General features: G+C 38.1%; 1 protein-coding gene across 1 annotated transcript in view; it reads left to right on the top strand.

Moving 5' to 3' along the window:
- Window positions 1-23,364, top strand: part of HHLA2 (HERV-H LTR-associating 2) — a 103,325-nt gene extending 79,961 nt beyond the window's left edge. The window contains exons 9-17 of the mRNA XM_054700624.1: window positions 9,769-9,836; window positions 11,813-11,901; window positions 14,287-14,646; window positions 15,489-15,755; window positions 17,549-17,869; window positions 19,792-19,917; window positions 20,181-20,219; window positions 20,742-20,776; window positions 22,411-23,364. Coding sequence (XP_054556599.1) covers window positions 11,838-11,901; window positions 14,287-14,646; window positions 15,489-15,755; window positions 17,549-17,869; window positions 19,792-19,917; window positions 20,181-20,219; window positions 20,742-20,776; window positions 22,411-22,491 — 1,293 coding nt within the window. The 5' untranslated portion in view covers window positions 9,769-9,836; window positions 11,813-11,837 and the 3' untranslated portion in view covers window positions 22,492-23,364. The remainder of the gene's footprint in view (window positions 1-9,768; window positions 9,837-11,812; window positions 11,902-14,286; window positions 14,647-15,488; window positions 15,756-17,548; window positions 17,870-19,791; window positions 19,918-20,180; window positions 20,220-20,741; window positions 20,777-22,410) is intronic.
- The last annotated feature ends 222 nt before the right edge of the window (window positions 23,365-23,586 follow it).

The following is a 23,586-nucleotide window of genomic DNA, read 5'->3' as shown; positions in this document are numbered from 1 at the left end:
CCCTTTTTCAAACCATTGATTAACAAGAATGGTTTTGCCGGATAATAACTACCACTACCTGTAAGTAGACTCTGCAGCTAAGAATTACTGAGGGGGAATTCTTTTTAAAGTCTTTTTTTTTTTTATAGAGGCATGTTTTATTTATTTATTTATTTGTTTGTTTGTTTTTTTGTTTATACATGCACTGGGTACAGTCAGAAGCGCGGGAGGGTGAGAGAATTCACCAGAGCCAGAGCAGGGAGCAGAACAGGCAGAAGGACCGAAGTACACTGCTGAGGGGAGCAGCGGGTGGCAGGAGAGGTCTGAGCGCCTTGTGGGACCCTCCTCCAGTGGCTGGGGAGCAGCCGGGGATCGAACTGGCGCCGCAGAGGCCGCGGGCAGCTTCACAACCCAGCGCTCAACCGCTGCGCCACCGGGGAGGCCCACTGAGGGGGAATTCTAAAGGACAAGAGAGTAGAAAAGACCTCCAATTAGATGGTATTTGAGTAGCACATGTGTCATTATGCCCGGAAGAACACAAGGCTTTAAGTCAGATTCTGTACCACTTTTTGGTTATGCTGATTAAAGATATGGAAAAAGAATTACTGGCGGATTGAGGAAAGGGATATGAGAATTGAATATTCAGGACTGATCCAGATCATGAGACCATTACGCAGCCCATTGAGCAAGCAGGGTAATTTTTACTCAATACCCCTTTTATAATGACATTCATTCTCCCTTTTAGTGCCCAAAGAGTGAATGCTTTCATAATAGATATAGTGTGGTTCTTCTGAATTGGAACTAAAACTGGTTATTTGGGTTCTTCATGCCAGGGGACAAATGGCACAAAAACAGGTACTGTATTTATTGGGGTGTTAAGTTGGCTAAATTTTATTAATAAGGTCGATTAAGTTTGCTAAATTAATGCATTTTTTTCCTCTGAGTATATATTAGGAATGTCTATCCTGGGCTATGTCTGTTAAGGGGACTTGTGATTTCTGCTGTACCACTAGAAGAAATATGATAGGAATTTAGTGGATTCCTTTCTTTTTTTGATGTTCCCAGTGGGAAAAATTAAGAGGACACTGTTTCTCCTTTACGGACAAGACCACTTGTAACTGAAATAGCTCAAAAATCAGTTTTCCTGCTGAGGAAATAGCTGAGGGACTAACAGAAGGTAGAAGATCACAGAATGGGTAATAGAAAAGGAAAGACATAAATACCAGTTCTGGCTTACGGGAAAGTGCAGAGAGAAAGACTATAGCCTGTTTCCTCCTTTGCTGTGTCATGACTTAGAGCAAAATGTCTTCTTTTAGATTCTGCCCATACCTATGTAGTTTATTGATGGTGGAAAAGTGTGCCTTTTGGGTAATAGATTGAAGCAGAATTTGAGGGAGGATGGATTTCATCTAAAGCAAAGTTACTAAAAGTGGGAGGTTTGCAAGTTGGTGCCTGTCCATGAGCTATTTATTCCTGGTTCGTGGTGTAAAACATATAGAAATAGAGAACAAGTATTTAAAATTACTGTCTAGTTTTTAGCAAAGTTTCTATGCCTATTACATGTAATAATAACAAAAATTAAGGCTTGCATGTTGTGTTTTTAATTTTATTTTTTCTGGAAATTCATTTTTATCGCATCTTTTTCTGATGAATTTGTGACAGATTAGAAACAAAAATCTACTGTTCCTTTACCACAGTTGCAGAAGCACTTATATCGATGAACAGTGGCCTTGTGAAATATAGTTACTCTCAATGCAGCAGCTGAGAGTAACTTTGGATCCCATCCTACTCTGAAGGAGTTAAGGAACTGGTTGTTGTTCATAGATCTTGATAAAGGCATCTGCTATATGAGAGAGGGGGAGAGAGAGAGAGAGAGAGAGAGAGAGAGAGAGAGAGAGAGAGAGAGAGAGAGATGCCAGCCACAGGTACATGTAGAAATATACCAGTGAGCTTATGTCCTGTTGTTCACTCTCTCTCCGGACCATGGCTGGCTTTCCTAAGGGTAAAGGTATGTAACCAAAATTTGGTCTGGTGAGAAATATGGAAAGTAGAACAGTGAATAGTGAGGTGGAAGTTGATTAGAACTGAGTCACCAATGACAGAACCCAAGAGGTGTCTAGAGTTGCCTTTCCTGGATTTTTCTGGGCCTCTGTTCTTTTCCAGCTTTGGTGGTTGTTCCTCTAGTTCTGGAGTTTATCTCAGTGTCCTTCTAGTTAATTCCCTTACTGCTTTAAGTACTGCATTTGTTGTTTGTCACTAAATTCATCTTAAACAATATAAAATGTCTTGCAGTTTAAAAGTATTTGATATTGTTAAATTATTTTCCATAAAGTTGTATGTTAATGCATACCATAACCATTGCCATGAGTAACTGTTTTCAAGTATATTTGTCAGAACAACATTATGCATGTGTGTATATGTATTTACATGTGTGTGTATGTAGATCAATTGTCTACTCTCTGCTACACATTTAAGAATGCTTACACATGTAAGGTGGTATCTCATTATGGTATCTATTTGCATTTCCCTGATCAGTGATGATGAGCATCTTTTTTCATGTACTGTTTGCCATCTAATATTTCTTCTTTAGAGAAATGCCTATTTAGCTCTTCTACCCATTTTTTGATTGGCTTTTTTGTTGAGTTGTATGAGTTCTTTGTATATCGTGGAAAACAGCACCTTTTCCAATGTGTGGTGTGCAAATATTTTCTCCCATTCAGTCCGGTGTCTTTTTGTTTTAATGATAGACTGTTTTGCTGTGCATGAGCTTTTTAGTTTGTTGTACTGCCATTTGTTTATATTCTTTTTTGTTTCTCTTGCCATTGGAGGTGTATCCACAAAGACTTCACTGATGCCAATGTCATGAAGTGTTTTCCCTGTTTTCGTCTATGAATTTTATGGCTTTTAAGGTATTACCTCCAAGTTTTTATCCATTTTGAGTTAATTTTTGTATCTGGTGCAGGATAGTAGTCTAGTTTCATTTTTTCTTTTACATGTGGCTGTCCAGTTTTCTCAACAACATTGCCTTCTTTGACGTAGATTAACTCTCCATGTAAGTGTGGATTTATTGCTGGGTTCTCAGACCTATTCCATTAGTCTGTGTTTTTTTTTTTTTTTTAAATTCTAATAGCATACTGTTTGGATTACTATAGCTTTATAGTATAGTTTGAAATCTTGGAGTATACCAGAGTATAGTTTGAAGTCTTTTTCATCTGGATTTCTTTGGCTATCCAGGGTTATTTGTAGTTTCATATGAATTTCAGCAATGTTTCTCTTTATTTGAAGAGTGCCATTGAAACTTTGATAGAGATTGCATGGAATCTACTGGGTTGTTGATGTCCTGATGTATTTTCTCAGGTTTTTTGTCGCAAAAATGTGTCATGACGTTTCCCGACAACCCAATATATATTGCTTTGGGTAACATGACCAATTTAACATGTTAATTCTTCCAATCCATGAGCAGGGAAATATCTTTCCATTTCTTTGTGTCTCCCTCTATTTCTTTTAACAACATATACTTTTCATTGCATAGCCTTTCACCTTCTTTGTAAAAGGTTTATTCCTAGGTGTTTCATTCCTTTTGTTGAGATTGTAAATGGGATCTTTTTCTTGATTTCTTCCTCAATCTCATTTGCATATAGGAAGGCAGCTGACTTTTATAAATTAATTTTGTAACCTGCTAGTTTACTATGCTGATTTATTTTGTAATAGATTTTTTAGTGAACTCCTTAGTGTATTCTATGTATATTATCATGTCATTTCCAGTATTTCTCTTGCACAAGTTCTGCTTAGTGGTTATATTCTTCTTGCAACTGTATCTTTGGTATATTTTCTGCCCAAAATATCTTTTCTCCTTCCCTTTCCTCTGTTCTTCCTTATAAGCCAGCTTGTCCTTGTCTTTCAAAACTGATGTTTTCCTTAATTCTCTGCTTCCATGTGTGTTTTTTTCCTCTATCCTTCTATATTGCCTGATTGGAGTCTTTATTGCTGCCTATATCTCTATATATTGATTTATTTGTTTATATTTCATCTGTCTTTTGGTACGAGACTTAGCTTTTTGAGATTGGGCACTGTCTGACTCATCCCCATATAGTTTGTAATATGTAGATGATACTCAAATTATGACTTTTATGGCAGAAAAGATGTTAAGCTTGATAGATAACAAGATGAGATACCAAACAAAAACCGACCTAAGAGGTCAGGATAATTTTGAATTATTTCATTTTCTCTTGCTTCATAGAACTTTAACATTTTCTGATTCTAATTTAGGAATGGATTGTGAGTAGAAGATAGGGCTGCAGCATTAGACCTTTACAAACACAAGTTACTTGGCAGAATTGACTCTTAGCTATACAGAAAACTCAGTGGTACAAAGCCAACCTGGTAACATTGTACTTTGGAAAAGGCAGCTAAGCTTTGTATATAGCCCAAGGCTAGCAGCTTTCTTTTCTTGTGCACCAGAGTCAGTTAAATACTACTTTAAATTCAACTACTGGAAACTACTAATTTGGGCATACATAGGCATAAGCACTTGCCAGAATGAAGACTATTTTAAAGCATCACTTAATAAAATCTGTAAGCAGGCTATGCTGCTAGAACTAAGCCTTGTAAAGGGCTTTATGTATTCTTCACACCAGATCCTTGATTTTGATTTTCCATGACAGGTCACTCAGCCCCACACCTGGGTAGGGAGAAGGAGTTCTTTGCTTCTGGATTCGAAAAGATGATACAGGAATTGAGTCAGGATGATTAATCTCATGCTGGGGAATGAGAAATATTTAACATATCACCATATAATAGACACATTTAAATAAATATAACAACCATGACTATAAGAGTATGAGATTCTGATATCTGAATTAATTGATAAACTTAAGTCAATATTAGGAAGGAAGCCTTCTATCACAATTTAGCTCAATTTTGTTAATGTTCAGGTACTACTGCTCCTGTTAAAGAAACTTTGTTTCACATTATCTGTGACAATAATTCACATTATTATTTAAGAGCTTTCATTACTTTAGTCAAAATCCTTACATCTGGCAAAATCAGTAGTTTAAAAAAATAGTTATATATATGAATATACATAATATATATCCAAATGTATATTTAATGTTTTAAAACTTTACATATATAAAATTCTGTCCATCTGCTAGCTTTTTGAATGAAGGGGCTCAAGGCCTTGTTCTGAGTTTGGGCCACTATTTGATTTTTTTATTACCTTTCTTGCACAAACTAAATAATGCATCATCCAGTATTTCTGGGTTTTGTTTATTGAAAGTGGCCAGAGAACTTTGCATTCAGATTGTTATAAAAGAGTCCAACTCTCTCTAGACCTTTACAATTTGCTTTCAATCTACTACTACTATTTCTGCTGTACCTAATCCAATAGAATTTTCTTCCCTCCTTCATGAATTGCTTTTATTTAGCCTTCCCTAAACATTCATCTTACTCAACTTAGTTGCTGGAGAAACACCAACTTTGTCTTGTCCTGCCATTTAATCAATGAACATAACATTTAGTTAAATTATTTAATGATGATAACACAAAACTGATGGGAGTAGAAGTGTAGAGAAACTGCAGACTGGCTTCCCAGAGGCATTTGCATGCCATGGTCATCTATCAATGTGTTTTATAGAGGGAGAGTTGGGCTATTTTCAAGAAATCCTTGGCCTTACATCTGTACATGTTCAAAACCCACTTCACTTAATGGAATCTGGTTCAATTGCCTACTACCTTGTGTACTCCACACAATGCCTGCTGTCTTCCCATTAACCCTGGCATTTTTTGGGGGGCCGGGGAGAGGAGGGATATAGGGGGAGCTGGCTTAACACCATTCTTGCTTAAAAAAAAAAATTCAACCCAGTTATATTATTTCTTGTATAGAGGCTATTGAGGAGGGTTATCTGATCTGCCTGTTTGACAAAAAGAAACATTTTTTTTATAGGAGCCTGAAGTGGAAAATTGCCCTTGGGGGCACAGAGGTACCTTGGATTCTCCCATATAGTGTAGCTTCCAGTACAAGTGCTTGTGTCAGGATCTGTTTCCGGGAGACCAACTTCACCTGAGATGGGTGTTTATGGACAACTAATAAGGGAGTGATTTCAGAAGAAAGCTGTAAGGAAGTGTAGGAAGCAGGATGGGACAGAGAAAGAAGTTAAGCTAGGACATGGTAGTGAATTTTCCACCTCATTCTCAGGGGAGTTCTGGACCACAGATGTCTGTGTCTGGAAGCCCCACTGGGGCTGGGGAGTATGGAAGAAATATAAGTCCCAGAACCATGGTTTCCATCGCCTGAGTATAACCCTCTCAGGAAAGTTGCAGGTGTGTGTGTGCAGGGAGCAGTAGCTAAGCCATGCATGCATGAAAACTGAACTGATAAAAGCAATCACAAGGGATGTGGGTCTGCTAATATATTAAATATGATAGAATGTATAGCATTTTTTAAATAGCTACTTTTATTGGACCCAGTTTATGAACCTCCCTAGATTTTCTTGGCCTTCCTACATCTTGGACTCAACTGGTTGAGCAAAGGAGGCCCCCATTCCCGTGCCATTGCCTCATTTCCAAATGTCAGCAGCTGACCCCACTTCCCCTGGGGAGGCCATTGTATCCACCTCAGAGGGAACTGCAATAGCCAGAAACCAGGTAAGAGCTGAGGAGACTTCAGAGGCTGTGGCTTCCTGTCCTTTATTTCTAGACTTAACTTGCCACACAGTGAGGCCGAACATCTGGCATCCTAAGTGACTGTCCCGAGGGGCCAGGTGCACAGCCAGGAAGAACATGGTGGTTCCCACCCTAGAGAAATTCCTTTTGCACTCTTCTTCTAATGAATTGTTTGAGGTGCTGGATCTATAGAAGACCCTGGAGATTGTCCCTGTGACTGGGCAGGTGGCAGGGGTTCCTGTTGTAAAGCTGTGGCAGGACAACCACCCCCAAGTATCTGCTTTACTTTACTTTCTGTTTTGTTTCATTTTCCCTTTTCCTTCACTCTTCTTGCCCTACAACTGCACTTCTGTACTTTCCCAAAATAAATTATCACATATTATCCTGGTTTCCCCCCAAACAAAACAAAAACACTAAGAACTCTACCCCGTCAAAAAAAGAAACAGAGCATGAAGTACCCCTAGAGATTCAAAGTTTCAACCAATACAGGAATCCTCAAGGGGTGGAATTTCACTATAAAACATCAGGGGGGACTTTTTGAGTAAAGAGAGAGTAATCCTAAAATACTTCTTTTGTTCTTTTTTTCTACCTAAAAAAGTCAATCCTATTAAAATCTAAGTGGATGCTAAGGAGAAATCCCTAGGAGGCTACAAAGTGTTTTCCTTTTGTTATGACTTCTTTCACAAATTGGCTGAGTGCCATGAGCACTGTGGAGAGACTCTGAATTTAAAAGCAATGCAGAGGAAAATATAGCTCCCTGGAAGTTGCTTTTCCTCAAGGAATTCATAACGTCAACTCTCATAATGTGAGTGATGTGAAACAGTCTTGTTTTTCAGAGAATTGACTTGCTACGTGCTCTGGTCATATCTAGGCCAGCAGTTATGAGGCCAGGACTAGTTCCCAGTGTTACTGATGTGCAGGCTAGAGAATCTAACCTGTTTGTCATCATTGTCACAATTAGCGCTGATGGCTGTAGTCAATTTGGTCTGTAGCTATTAAGATGGGCACAGGGTAGCTGTTCTGTTCTTCCCTTTATGACTATAGAATGACTTCAATCTTTTCTCCTATCTGACTCATCTTAGCATCTCGTTTCTTTTTGCCATGTTCCATTACAGAGGCTGCTTCTCTTTGCCTTTTTCCCCCACATCTGGAATTCAGCCAAAATGTACCAGAACAAGATGCTTCTAACATTTGAGCCCTATTGTAAGGATGCTGATTGCAACTTGGGTAACTTCAGTTTAATCCAAGGTGGAAGATTTTTGCTGCTTTGGGGAAGAAAATAAATGTCTAAAAATAAAACTTGGGCATAAAAATAGGGCCAAATACTCATTAACAGCCTCACTTAGCTGAATGCTGAAATTATTTCAACAGTGCTAAATCAAGCATTTGTGTAGAAGAGGTTGAATATTTTTTTCATAGTACTTTATCTTAGATGATAAATGGTTTACAGTAATTTGTCATTTTATTCGAAAGACATGAATTAAATAGTTTTCAAGGACCTAATTCAGCTCATGTTCATGCTGACCCTAGAATTGGAACATTTGTGTAGACAAGTCTTTGGGAATCCACATGCTTTTTTTTTTTAAGATTAATTTGTTTATACAAGAACTGGGGTACAGGCCAGAAGCGCAGGTGAAAGAATTCACCAGAGACATAGCTAGGAGCAAAACAGGCAGACGATCCAAAAACACTGCTGAGGGGAGCAGTGGGCGACACAGAAGAGGTCTGCCGTGCCATGTGGGTAGCTCCCTGGCCGGCAGGGAATCGAACCCGCTCTGTAGAGGCAATGGACAGCTTCACAGCGCTGAGCTTAACCGGCTGCACTATCGGGGAGGCCCAGGAATGCACATTCTGTATGTGCTGTTGTGGGAGGGACTGAGGACAGGCAGGAAAAGGACCTGGAATATACAGGACTTGGAAGACAAGGGTCAAGAATTGGAATCTTGAGTGTGATGCGAAGCCACTGGAAGCGCTGAATTAGGGGGATGTCATAGAAGGATTTATATTTTAAAAATATGACTCTTGGCTAATATGTTGACAGTCTACTATAAAGCAAGTATTTAAAGAAAGGGGGATGCCTCCTCGGTGTCGCAGCAGGTTGAGCGCAGCGCTGTGAAGCTGTCTGCAGCCTCTACATCGTGGGTTCGATTCCCGGCCAGCCAGGGAGATTCCCACATGGCCTGGCAGGTTGCTCCCCTCTCCCCTCAGCATTGCTTTCAGTCTGTCTGCCTGTTCTGCTCCCCGCTCTGTCTCTGGTGAATCCTCTCACCCTCCCATGCCTCTGGCCTGTACCCCAGCTATTGTAAAAAGAAAGAAAGAAAGAAAGAAAGGGGGGAAATAACCAGCAAAATAGTTATTTTGGATGGCCAGGTAAGAGAGAATAGTGGCTTTTAAATAGGTTGGTAGAATTAGAGAAAAGTGAATAAATAATGGAGTGTATCTAATCCATTAACAAGAGACTGGTTAATGACATACGAGGGAAGGAAAGTATAAAGATTGAGTTCTAAGTTTCTGATCTAAAAAACAGAATTTGGGCCTCCCCAGTGGCACAGCGGTTGAGCGCTGGGTTGCGAAGTTGCCTGTAGCCTCTGCAGCGCCGATTCGATACCCGGCTGCTCCCCGGCCACCGGAGGAGGGTCCCACATGGCGCGCAGACCTCTCCTGCCGCCCGCTGCTCCCCTCAGCAGTGTCCTTCGGTCCTTCTGCCTGCTCTGCTCCCCGCTCTGGCTCTGGTGAATTCTCTCACCCTCCCGCGCTTCTGACTGTACCCAGTGCTTGCATAAATAAATAAAGATAAATCTTTAAAAAAAAAAAACAAAACAGAATTTGGTATCAATTATTAAAATGAAGACTGATGGAGGAATCAGGTAATTTTTATTATCTTGTTTTATTTGGGTGGGGCAAGGACAAAGGATACAGGAAATGAAGTGGAGATGATGGGTTTTGTTAATTCCATGTTGCCTGTAAGGGATCTAGGTGAACAGGTTAAATGGGCAGTTGAATATATGACCTTAACTCAAATAAGTTTGAGGTGCCTTAGAACACAGATGACAGAGGAATTCACCTAGGGAGAATATATAGAGAAAGTATAAGGCCTGAAAACATCCTCTATTTCTACATAAACAGGGTAAGCAGAGGAGGATGCTCAGAAAACGACTGAGGAGGATCAGTGGTGAAGAGAACAGCCAATTATGGTAAGTACTTCTATGAAATTGAGTGAGGACAATGTGGCCATTGTTTTGGGCAACATGGGAGCTCTTGGGGAGCCCTTCAAGGGCAGTTTGTGCCCTTGTCATGCAGACAGAAGTCCAGAGTAGTCTGAGAAGAGATTGCAAAGGGGAAATGGGGTGGCTATGAGATTATTATTCCAATAAGTTAATGGAGCTGAGAAAATAAGTAGCTGATCAACAATCAGAATATTGGGGGGTTTTCCTTATATTCTTAAGATGCCGTATTTTGCTCATAAACACTTGTGCTTATGAGATTCACCTTGTAAGAGAACTTTATGCAGTATAGAGGACATATAATTGCAAGGACAAATTTCTTACTCAAAAAATGTGGGTACAGAGCATAAGTGAAGGATTTGGTTTTGGATAAGAGCAGAGAGAATGGACTGTTAATGGGTTGATTGAATTTGTGGTAGATGATGAGGGAGTATTCGAAATTGTCACTAAATAATGAAGCAAGAGTGTCAGTTGAATGGAAGCTGGGAAGAGGAACTGTTCAAAAAAGTAGGAGATATTAGTCATTGTGAAGAGTTAGAAGGTGAACCCATGATAAGAAAGTAGACATTAAATACCCCAAAGTTACATTAGAGAAATTAACATTTTCTTGAAAAGAGATGGTATAAATCAGTTTTTTATAGCAGTCTGTACAGGTAAGTTGACATATGTACATAGAGAAAATGAATTTACAATTACTTGTAATCTTTTATTCAGAGATAATCATTGATATATATCCCTCCATACATTGTACATGTAGATATATCTATAAGAAGCAGTATAAAGTTCTTATTTTCATAGTACTATTGTATATGTTTTTATTTTGCCAGTTTAGCTATTGCTCTGAAAAGCTATGGACTGATAACTTCATCATATTACAAGTGTTTCCCCTATTTTTATTGCTTTTCTAATTTTTATGTAGATATACCTATAATTGAAAATGTATATTTATAAATGCCCTCTTTCAAGATTGTTTATTCAATTATTTCCTTCCAGTTTTTAAAATGTAAAAATGAAACTAAGTTATTAATTTATGAGGTTTTGGTTTGATATGATGAAGGAAACTAATTTCAGATATTGAAATAATTTTAGTAATTCTTAAATCTTGTATCCTACAACAAATTTCTTACAACAAATTTCTTTTTATTTATTTATTTATTTTATAGAGGTATGTTTATTTATTTGTTTGTTTGTTGTGTTTATACATGCACTGGGTACAGTCAGAAGCGCGGGAGGGTGAGAGAATTCACCAGAGCCAGAGCGGGGAGCAGAGCAGGCAGAAAGACCGAAGTACACTGCTGAGGGGAGCTACTTTCTTAAAGAGTAGAAATTTTAGCACCAGACAAAACCAGTTATATGTACACAATTTACCATTAATTTTTTCATTTTTTAAAACACACTGTATAGTATTTTAGTGGCTGCCTTATGATTTGCACCACTACTGGACTTTAAAGACTATTTTCAGGTTTTGTTTTAATTATTTCTGTTATAAAAAATACCATAGTTAATACCATTGTTACTTACTGTTTAATGAATTTTTAGTATGCTGTAAAGCAATACATGTCCATTTAGAAAATGACAAAAACTGTTATCCAGAGAACCTGTTGAAGGTATACCAAATCATGATTCAGTCTACTCTTCAGAGTTAATCTCTAGTGTATATTTAATGATAATGTCTTGTCCTATGTGCAAAAATATGTATGTTTAAAAGGAACTATGCTACTTGAAAGTTGTATTGTGATCTGATTTTTCTCTTACAACATTTTAAGAACATCTTCCCATGCCTTTGAAGCATCTCTGTAATACCATCTTTAATAGTTGCAAAAGAATAATTTGTATGAATTTTACAATAGTATTTAATTAGGCATCTATAACCTGACACATTCTTATCCAATTCCTGTTTTTTTCCATACAACTGATAACATGCATACTTTGCTTCTCTTGGATAGTATAACTAAATGACCGCTGCGAGACATGAAGTCACAGAAAGTCCTGTATTTATTCCTCATTTCTATACTCTTTCAGAGTACATCTGAAGGTAAGTTCCTATATAATACGCCTAAGGGTTAGTTATTTGTGTCAGTATATAGGAACATGAGCACACAGTGCAAGGTGGCTGTTTCCTCTGTAACCATAGCTTTGTGGCTTTTCTAAAAGGTTAATTATTATAATAGAAAACAAAAAAACCCTAAAAGTTTAAAAGTCATATATTCTCCTATATACTCAGATCAAGACTTTAAAATCACTAAAAGTTTGGTACATACTCAACACTTGATGGAAGGCATTATCAACTTTGCTAGATCCTATGACAGGCATTTTTAATTATCCAATGCAATATTAGAGGGATTTAGTGGTGCAAGTAGGGAGGCTGACAAAACTATTCCTTTTCCCCTCCATCTTTCCATCAGCCCTTTGTACAAAAATAATCTCTGATGGCGAGAAGTGGGACATGGCTGGCCATTGTAGGTGACCTTGGCCAAAGTCCAAAGAGGTTTACTCCAAAAAGATAAGGTTCTTCCCAGTCCTAATATCCCAGGAGCCATAGATAGGGCAGAAGTTTTACTTAGTGTTTTTGTGAATTGGTGAAAGAAGCTAGATTTTGTCTTCAGTGGTTATGAAATGGCGAAGTATATGTTCTTGGCAAAAATCTTTGTTATGTTGAATCCATTTGCTTTTTACAATCATCTCTTGTGTTGACCCCACACACACACACCAGAAGATTTGGACTCTTGCATGGAAATAGGGACTGGATATTTCCAACAGCTACCTGAACCCAGCAATTTCTTTTACATGCTCCAAACAATTTTTGACCAAATCAAACTAATTAGTTATATTCTTTTAAGACCTACTAGCTATAACTAGCAGGGTTTGTTATTATAGTAGGTATTAAAAATGAATGTGCAAAAATAATTCAAAATGTATTAAAGACTTGGATGTAAGGCCCCAAACCATAAAATACATACAAGAAAATACAGGTAATACACCACCATACATCACCCTTAGAGAGATGTTCAGGGGCTCAACTCCAATAGCTAGGTAAACAAATGGGGCCATATCAAACTAAAAAGCTCCTTAACAGTGAAAGAAACTTAAAACAAAATAAAGGGGCCTCCCTGGTGGCGCAGGCAGTTGAGCACAGTGCTGTGAAGCTGTCCGCAGCCTCTGCAGTACAGGTTCGATCTCTGCCGGCCTCGGAGCAACCCACATGGCAATCAGACCTCTCCTGTCTTGCCCACCGCTCCCCTCAGCAGTGTATTTCAGTCCGTCTGCCTGTTCTGTTCCCTGCTCTCTCTGGTGAATCCTCTCACCCTCCCGCGCATCTGGCCTGTACCACAGTTCTTGTATAAATAAAAATCTAAAAAAAAAAAAAAATCCTACTGAATGTCATATCTGACAAGGGGTTAATATCCAAAATATACAATGAACTCACAAAACTCAACAAGAAAACCCAACAACCTGATTAAAAAATGGGCAGAAGATTTGAATAGTTCTACAAAGATGACATACAGATAGATTCCCAAGGGGCACATGAAAAGATTTCTCTCTTTTACTAGGGAAATGCACATCTGAACAATGAGATATACCCATGAGAATGGCTATTTTCCAAAAGACAAATCATAAATATTGGAAAGGATATGGAGAAAAAGGAATCTTATATATTGTTGGGAATGTAAATTGTTGTAGCCATTATGGAAAACACAACAGAGATTTCTCAAAAAATTAAAAACAGAAATTCCATTTGATGTAGTTATCCTACTTTTAGGTATTTTCCCTAAAAATAACAAAAATATTAAAGTGATATGTTTATAGTATTTACAGTCGCCAAGAACTAGAAACAATCTAAATGCTTTACATTGATGAATGGATAAGGAAGATATGGTATATACACATACACATGGATCCTATGTAGCTTTAAAAAAATGAATTCCTGCCATTTGCAATAAGAGGAATGGATCTAGGGGAGTATTAGTCTTAGTGAAATAAGCCAGACAAAGTATGATTTCAGTTATATGTGAAATATAGAGAAAATAAATAGTTGAACTATTCAGAAAAACTTACCTAAAGTGAATGTGTTCAGGGAATAACAATGAATGGGAGTCTTTTGCATATATCATAAACGTAATTTCCAGGACTGTGGCAGACCAGGATCAGGGGAAAGGTGAGGCCATTAATGAAGCAGATAGCAAACTAGAGTTTCTCTGTTTAGGCTACACCCAAACAGGTAATCTATTAAAATTACAGCTACTCAAAAGGACTCTCATAGGTTCTTTCTAGTTAATCATATTAGCCAAGATCCTTGATTATGTAGTCAGTTAAAAACCAGACTATTGACCTCGGTCAGTTCCTCTGTGTAGTCCTACCATAACCCTTGATGGGCATCCATTACTAATTCTCTTTATAACTTTTCTGCTTTTGATTTTAGACCCACAATTTTTTAATTTATTTAATCATTTTGATACCAACATTGAAAAAACAGTCATAGGAAGACTTAATGAAGATGTAATTCTCCCTTGCTCATTTGACAATGAGCCTGAAGAAATCGTTATTCACTGGAAGATTCAAGATACTGGCTATGTTCATACATACTATCAAGACCGTGACCATTTGGAGAACCAAGATTCCAGATACAAACGTAGGACATCCCTCTTCCATAGTGAAATTCACAACAGAAATGCTTCCCTATGTCTCAGAAGATTAAGCCTTCAGGATGAAGGAAATTACACCTGCTATGTGGGGACAAGATCTGGAAGCTTCAGAGAAAAAGTGGTGCTGAAGGTAGGAGGTAAGTATATATGTAGGATTTATAAAACGTGACATGATATCACTCTGTGTTTTTTCTGAAATGTCTTTCTCTAACATGCTCTAGATTTCCTTCCAAGTCAACACATAGATACCTACCTCATTATTTATAATGCACAGTAGCATGTACTATGGACATGCTATGACTGTATACCAGTTTTCCCATTGGTGGATATTCAGGTATTTACAGTGTTTTACCAAAAATGTTATAAACATCTGAAAGAAAAATAGAAGATTTTAATATATTGCTGCCACCAGTAGCATAAGTGCATGTACATTCTCCCCCTTAGTCTAAACACTTAATATTACTGAACTTAAAATCTTGAATTACTAATTTAAATTCTTACTTCATTTTCTAAGTGAAGTTAATTTGTGAAGGAAAGCGTATCATTTTAAAATAAACTATTAGGAGGAGGGGCATGTGCTAATAGGTTGTCTAATCCAGCATTTAGCTGCTTCAGACCTTGACTCAGAAATCTAAGAATTCTGCATAAACAGTCAGGAAGGCTCCAAGTCAGTACCTGATATGTTCAGAGTGCTGTACCTGCCCTGGTTTATAGACTTTGGCATGCACGTTTTGGTTGCTCACTAAGGCCATTAGATTTTTTTTTGTGGAATTCTTTCTAGAGAACTGAAATTGCTAGTTCCCAGTTACCAGTGCATGCTCTTTTTCCTTTTGCTGGTAATCACATTATAACCACTAAGTTTTACTCGAAGGTTTAGCTTTTCATCTCTTGGGTATTAAAATATCAAGTGTTCTGCACAGATGGCCTAAAGAGAAACTGATTATACAGTTCTTCATGTGCCTTTCTTTCTTTTCCTTAGCTTTTGTCACACCTGTGATGAAGTATGAAAAAAGGAACACAAGCAGCATCTTAATATGTAGCATATTAAGTGTTTATCCTCGTCCAAGTATCACATGGCACATGAACAATACACACATTCCTGACAGCAAGGTTGAAGAAATTGGGTCTTTGGGTTCTTTTTATATTAACAGCACAGTAAATATTACAGGACCAGATTCATATTATGAATGTGCTATTAAAAATTCATTGTTCGAGCAAACATGGAAAGGGCGTTGGACGATGAAAGGTAAGCGCCATGGGGCTTTCGTGTACATGGGTTATGTCAGAGCTTGGGAGAGAATGGGGTTTGGTTTACAGGGAGAGAAAGGAACAGAAAAGAAGATAGTTTTGTGGCAGTTAAAACCAAGACTGGAATCTCAGGTCTAATAGTTATTGGCTATATTACCTAAAGTAATTATTTTTACTTCTGAGTATTAGTTCCTTCTTGATAAAATGAAAGTAATTCTTACCTTGGAAGATGAGTTGAAAGAAAAAACTTGTGAAATGGAAATCTGAGTGGCTCTGTATTTCACTATGGTTCATCTTCTCCAGAAATTTTCTACTTGCACTGAACTTGAAAAGATCAGAGGAGACAGAAAGAATGCATATTAGGGCACAACCACTAATTCTTGGTCAGTCTTTCAACTAAATAAAAATTAACATTGATAACATTGCTTTCATTCAGTCTTTTTCCATAGTAGTGGCCCATTAGTCTTTATCAACATAAATAGCTTTTAAAATTCCTTCCTTTTATTTATCCGAACAAACCCAAACTCTGATCTATATCTTAAGACAAGACTAAGGGTAAGAAAAGTTGTAAGACACTAGTCCAAGTCCAAGGAAAATTATAACAATTTTTTTTCTATAATTCTCCATCATATAGGGAAAGTAGAGGTTAGCTCTCTTTTTGGCCATCTCTTGCTCTAAATTTCATATTTTCAAAATGGTCATCAAGAAAACAGTAAATTTGTTTTAGTGTAAACAGTGTTAAAGATACTGGAACCCATTATTGACTTTTCATCAGGTAGCAACATAATAAAAGGAAAGGGTTGAAAGTGTTATTAAATTTAAACATTTTCTTTGGAAAATTTTCATTTCCCATATTTATTTAGAAATATCCTGAAGCATGAGTCATTCCTTAAGTTTAATGCTATTTCGTCTGTTGAGGATCTATTATGTACCAAGCTCTGTCACTCTCAGACTGTGTAATAGATATTGTAAAAAAAAAAAAAAAAGTAAATTAGGAAGGTAGCATTCACAAGGAGGAAAAATTCTGTTCACTTTGGTTGGGCATGACTGGAGCTGGTCTCTTTAACTTCAGTGCCTGCTGTTCTAGATTAAAGAGTTGAGGCCTTCTCTCTGCTCCCCAGGGAGAAATTCCATACCTTAGAGATCTTATCCTGACTGGACCTCACTGTCCCCAGGTTGGAATTTCTTCCTTGGCAAGAGTAGGCTCTGCATCTCCAGTTCCACTGGGTACTGATTTCTTACCTTCTTTGTGGATACTCTGTTCATCCAGATTTTATGTCTACTTTTGTGTAAATAAATCCATGTTTAGTTGCAGATTTCGTGTGTCCATGGGAAGAGGCGAGTACAGGTTCTTCCTATGCCACAATTTTGAATCTGCCAAGGGAAAATGCTTGTTATTCATGGGAAAAGAGACTATGTCCAGAGTGATCCACAGGGTTAAGACCACAAAAGTAATCGAGGTAACTAGGAATAGCTAGCGGAAAATGAGGAGGTTCTGGGGAACATCAGAATTTGAGTTGCCAACAGAAGAACACTGAGTAACATTTATGAGTTCTCACTATAAGGTTGTAAGAGTTAAAACCCAGGTTTATCACCTCAGTGCCCAAGCTTAGACCACCTTAAGTGCCTTTGTGGGAGACTTTAAAATAGTGGTAGTAAAGCCTTTAAGAAATTCCATAGCTCAAATATCTAATTGCTTCTCAGAAACATTCCTTCTAAATTCATTTTCCAAGTGCCACTTAGAAAATTCATTTGAAATTTTTTCATGGGTGTTTCCTTTTCTGTTGTTAGATGATCTTCATACAAAGCAAAGTGAACAAGTTTTATTCTCATGTGACGTTCCAAACAATTTTTTCCTACCAAATCAAGACTTCATAGTCACCTGGTCCAGAATGGAAAATGGGATTCCCAACATCCTGGCTTACTTTGTGAACTCCTCACAAAATATAACTATCAGTGAACCCAGACTATCATGGAAGAAAGAGCTAATAATCCAGGGAGATTTCTCTTCCATATTGAAAGATCTTAGCATTCCAGACAATGGAGAATACTTATGCAATATTTCCTCAAGCACATATACTTTACTCACCATCCAAACGCTGCATGTAGCAGGTAAGTTACAATAGGATTGGCTAGTGGGTTTTGACTATGGCAGTAGAAACTGTTAATATCAAACAGAAAAATTAGATTGACATTAAGAAAGTTAGTTTTTGGGCCTCCCCAGTGGCACAGCGGTTGAGAGCTGGGTTGCGAAGCTGCCCTCGGCCTCTGCAGCGCCAGTTCGATCCCCGGCTGCTCCCCGGCCACCGGAGGAGGGTCCCACATGGCACAGACCTCTCCTGTCGCCCGCTGCTCCCCTCAGCAGTGTACTTCGGTCCTTCTGCCTGCTCTGCTCCCCGCTCTGACTCTGGTGAATTCTCTCACCTTCCCACGCTTCTGACTGTACCCAGTGCTTGTATAAACAAACAAACAAACAAATAAATAAAATAAATAATAAAAAAAAGAAAGTTTTGAAAATGTTATTTATAGAAATAACATTTCTGGTTAAGACCTAGACCAGATATAACCAATCTCCTTCCTTAACCACACAAAAACCCTGCATTGAAAGAAAACATATTCTCCATGATTTTCTTTTCAAAGCTTCAGAAATAACCTGAGGTTACACATTTTGGTGACTCTGTGGACTTCAAATTCTGTTTAGCACTGGGCCTAATACGTGCCTTAGGGTCTGGGCTTTGGGTATTTATGGCTATAGGAACAGTAGGAAGTGAGAATTGGGGTTCTACTGGACTCTGGGAAAGAGAGGTCTGTGAACATGGTAGAAATAGTCACCAAAGTACATAAAAAACTAAGTGTATGCCGATGCAACTCTTTTTTTTTTTTTTTAACCTCTATTGCTAGCTAACTGCCAAAACCCAAAATATTTTCAGACCACTATCCATAGAGTCAGGAGAACTCATGCAGTTGCCTTTCTAGGTGGGCTGGTTGATCCTTAAACTGTTAACTTGGCCTAGGAAGACCAACATAGGTCTCTAGACTTTACCAAAGGTAATTGAGTTGATAGAACATACATATTTCACAAAAACAAATCTATCATTCTAGTTGTGAAAATTGAGGCACATACTTACTTGTAAAGAGATTTGCCTCCTTTTAAATGTGGCATCTCCCACCAGACACCTGTTGCAGAAAGACCCAGCAGGCAACCAGTCCGAGGACCCTGGACATCACTCTTTCAAAGAAACTTGTTTTTCTATTTTAAATGGCTATTTTCTACTTGCTGCCTTGACCAGGAGAACATAGATAACAAAATAAGCAGGGTTCTGACTTTGGCAACTTAAGGTCTCCAAGTTTTTGTCTCTGGGGTTTCCACTTTAATACTAATACAATAGTTCTATGTCTAAGTAAGATACTGGAAAAAAATTTTTTTCAGTTAATCCTTAGCAGATCCAAGCACTGTCTGTTACCTCAGTGGTCACCTGTCACCCAAGACCACAGATTCTCCTTGGCTCTTCCCATCACCCCCCTACTCCTTATCATTATTCCTCTGGGACCCTATCTTCAAGGCAATGTTGTACTATGCAAACCCAGAATTCCCCAAGGTAATGTCTGGACAGAGGCTAACTAGCCTCTGTCATAATTATTCCATTATAAATTGCATTAATTGTCTTACTGCAACATAAAATACAAAATTAAAATCCACAATAGATACATCACCCATCTCTAGTGTTCACACATTTTATCTCCTGACTTCCACCCTCACCAAGCCCCAAACTGCTGAATAGTATTTGCAGGTTTCTCACAATAGGAACACTGAGACTGAGGTATATATATGCTCATGAAAACCTTGGTTCAGACAGGCCTCTTGCCCATATGTGTAATGGATCTTTTCATTATGAAAAGTGTTTTTACTAATATGAAACCTACCTCCTATCCAGAATGCAGAAATAGTTTTTGAAATAGTAAAAATAGTCTACCTACCCATCCATTTTTTTTTCCTGTAATCTTCTAACATAGATTTTGTTTGTTTTATTTAGAAGCAGCTGTCTGGAATAATGTAGTGGTCTTGGTGGTCATCTTGGTGGTCTTGGTGGTCTTGGTGGTCATGGTGGGCATAGTGGTCAAGGTTCATAAATTAAGAAGACACCCCAGTCCTAGTGCAGGTAATATCTCATGAAGAACTTGGGCTTTCTCCTGGTGTTCAGGAAATGGGGCATTAAAGATATCCAAGTCAGGGCCCACCAGAAAATACATAGCACATGCAAACCAGGCAGAACAGTGCACCCTCTCAGAGCTGGGAGCAGACAATGTGCTAGCAAACCTAAACCTAAAGGGACAGGGTGAGGGAGAGGTACTCAAAACCTGCTGATCTTAAAGGGAAGAAACTGAAAGAATAAATACCTGTTTTTTTCTCTTCCCTTGACAGTTTCTAATTCTGGAGGAGGAGATCAAAGAAGACAACAAGGTATTGGCCACTTTTTTAAAACAGGAATTATTCTATAGTTCTGTAGTTAGATGAGCTGAAAATATATCTGTCTTACCTATCTTCAGGTCCCTGATTACAGCTTCATACGATGATGATTTACATGTTTTCTTGTTTACTATTCTTTTCACACTACTGTTTTAAAATGTCCTTAGTCTTGGATATGTAAAAAAGAAAAAAATCTTTTAGCAGGACCTAGGAAGGGCTTCTTTAAGAAACGACATTGTATCCCCTTTCCTTAACCATCTTTCAGTTTACCCATCAATTTGTTGACTTATTTTCCACTAATAAAAATTAGTAGGAATCAGGCCAATAATCCTAAAAACCAGAGAGTCCTGGCAAGGTTGAGCTGCCTTTAATTTCCCCTTTGAATCAGCCATAAGCATTTAGTATTGTTTGTTTCTGATTTTTTCTATACTGAATACATTCATAATGCCGTTAGAAAAATGGAAGGTAACTAAGGTGATTCTAGTAACATAATTTTAAATTTCTTTTTCCTTACAGAAATGTCCAGTACTGATAATGCAGAAGAAATAAACGTAAGTAATTTCCTTTCTCTAACCATTTATAATATAAGAGCAATATTTTAATAGTAATTGAAGTTTTACTGATTTACAGATCATCATACAAGACTCATAAAAAGACAGTCTAATAGGATAAAATACAACTAGGCTCTTCCCAATGTCTAATTTTTTTTTTTAAGATTTATTTATACAAGCACTGGGTACAGTCAGAAGCGCAGGAGGGTGAGAGAATTCACCAGAGTGGGGAACTGCTGAGGGGAGCAGCAGGCAGCAGGAGAGGTCTGCGCGCCATGTGGGATCCTTGCCTGGCGGCCAGGGATCGAACCAGTGTTTCAGAGGCTGTGGGCAGTTTCGCAACCCAGCGCTCAGCCACTGCGCTACCGGGGAGGCCCCCAATGTCTAATTTTTTAAGCAAGAAGAACCTCTTAAATGGTTGTTTTTCTCACCTATAGTTATTTATATAGTAGATCTCCAATGGCCCTGTGTTTACAAGGGGACACCAATGTACTATTTTTTTTTTTAAGATTTATTTATTTATTTATACAAGCACTAGGTACAGTCAGAAGCACGGGAGGGTGAGAATTCACCAGAGCAGGGAACAGAACAGGTAGACTGACAAAATACACTGCTGATGGGAGCAGCGGACATGGCAGGAGAGATCTGTCACGCCACGTGGGACCCTCGCAGGCGGCCGGGTATCGAACCAGCGCTGCGGAGGCTGTGGGCAGCTTTGCAGCCCAGCACTCAACCGCTGCGCCACCAGGGGAGGCCCCTGTACTAATTCTTATATCTTATCCCATGTTTCCATCAGAAGTGGAAAGAAATGTAGTCACAGATAAAGTGGAGAAAGGCAGACTACAGTTTCTGCCCAGATTCAGACTGCTGATCTTGAATTGTGGTTTGACAGTATATGCTCTTTGCTGCATACATTTTACTATTTATGAATTCCATTAATCAGAACATAAATAAGAGCAGAATGGGATAAACTTGTTTTCCTGTTTGTTAAAAACTCAGGTACATCTAGCAAGGAGATTAAAATTAATTGATAAAACCCAAACTTCATAACTACTTAAAGCTCCCTCCTCAAAAACAAAGAAAGCAAAGCAAAACACTATCATTAAATACTTAAGTTGCTAGTCTGACTCTGACAATAGCCATTAGTGTCCATTTTCCTTGATTCTAGCCTCTCAGGAGGTGACCAACCAAAGCATGAAAGGAAAATAGGATGACAAAGGAAATAAGGATGACAAGCATCCTTAATATCCAGTGACCTCACCTCCCCTTTGTTATTCCTGTCAATGATGGCAAACATCTGCAACTATTTTTTCCAGTATTATAGTCACTCCTAATGACCTAAGCACCATTCATTGACACTCTACCTGCATCAAGATTATCAATGCCTGCATGCCAAGGAGTTCCATTCAGCTCAAATAGAATTGTCTCATTCATTTTCACTCCTGTTGCAATCAGCCCAGGAAACTACTGTAAAGTTTCTATCAAGAACTTGTAAAAAGTCTATCCCCTATGAGCTGATTCAATGAATGACAGGTGAAGGAGCAGGTAGGAGCAGAAGTTACCTTAGTGAAAATGTGAAAAACCAGAGCATGGAAACTGAAGCAACTTATTTTCTAAAATATTGTACTTTTCAGGAAGGGTCCTGCATTGCTGGTGGGAGTGAAGACAGGTCCAACCACAGTGGAAAGCTGTCTGAAGCTTTCTCAGTCTACTAAAAATGGAGCTACCATATGGTCCGGCAATTCCACTACTATGGATCTACCCAAAGGACACAAAAACAGTGATTCAAAACACCTGTACACCTATGTTTATTGCAGCACTATTTACAATAGGTAAAACCTGGAAACAACCCAAATGCCCAAAAACAGATGACTGGATCAAGAAGATGTCATATATATACACACAATGGAATATTATTTAGCAATAAAAAAGATAAGCTCATGCCATTCACAGCAACATGGATGGAGCTAGAAGGAATTATGCTCAGTGAAATTAGCCAGAAGGAAAAAGAAAAATATTGGATGGTTTCATTTATAACAGGAATATAGGGGAACCAAATAAGATATCAGTGTAAACAAAAATAATAGTAACAGTACAAAACACAACAAAGCAAAAACAGACAATTATAAACCAGAGACATACTGCAGGGGAGGAGGAGGGAGAGGGATCAGAGGGAGGAGCACAGGGGACTGTGGTGATGGTACATGGGTGCCTTGGGGAAGGAAATTCTATGGGGACTCAATCTGAGGGAGTGGGGGGAAGCAAATAGTCTAAAAAATGTAAAAAATGATAAATATTAAAAAAATAAAAAATTGTACTTTTCTATGAGTGGTTCTATCAGTTCAACTGACTAGATTTAGTATATGCACACAAAGACTTCTATGAACTCTAGAGGTCTGGGTTGGATTATACCTTTCAACAACAGGTGTGTATAGCTGAGTGACTAGCTGTGAAATTGATTCTCTGCCTCGTCTATCATGTTAATCAACCTTCTAATAGGAGAGATTTATTAACCTTCATTTTAATCAATTTTTAAGAGTCACTGTTAATTCTTATGAATTGTCACTAACTAGATTTTTTTTTTTTTACTTACACAATCAAGTTTTTGATTGTAGAGTTACACAAAAAAACAACTGAATTGTGATGTAATGCCTGAATGCACAATCCCATACCGTTTACATAAGCTCAGAGTACTACAATCTTGTGACAGGTTTTTCATAAAGTATTAAGAAATCACTATAAAGAAAGATCTGACTCCTACTAATCTTACTTCCTTTTATATGAAATGTGCATGCAAGTGAGAAAACATT

Source organism: Talpa occidentalis, unplaced genomic scaffold (genome assembly GCF_014898055.3).
Source record: "Talpa occidentalis isolate TD23 unplaced genomic scaffold, MPIMG_talOcc4v2.1 talOcc4.4, whole genome shotgun sequence".
NCBI lineage: Eukaryota > Metazoa > Chordata > Mammalia > Eulipotyphla > Talpidae > Talpa > Talpa occidentalis.
Note: the sequence above shows the minus strand (reverse complement) of the source record. Positions and strands in the feature narration are given on the sequence as shown.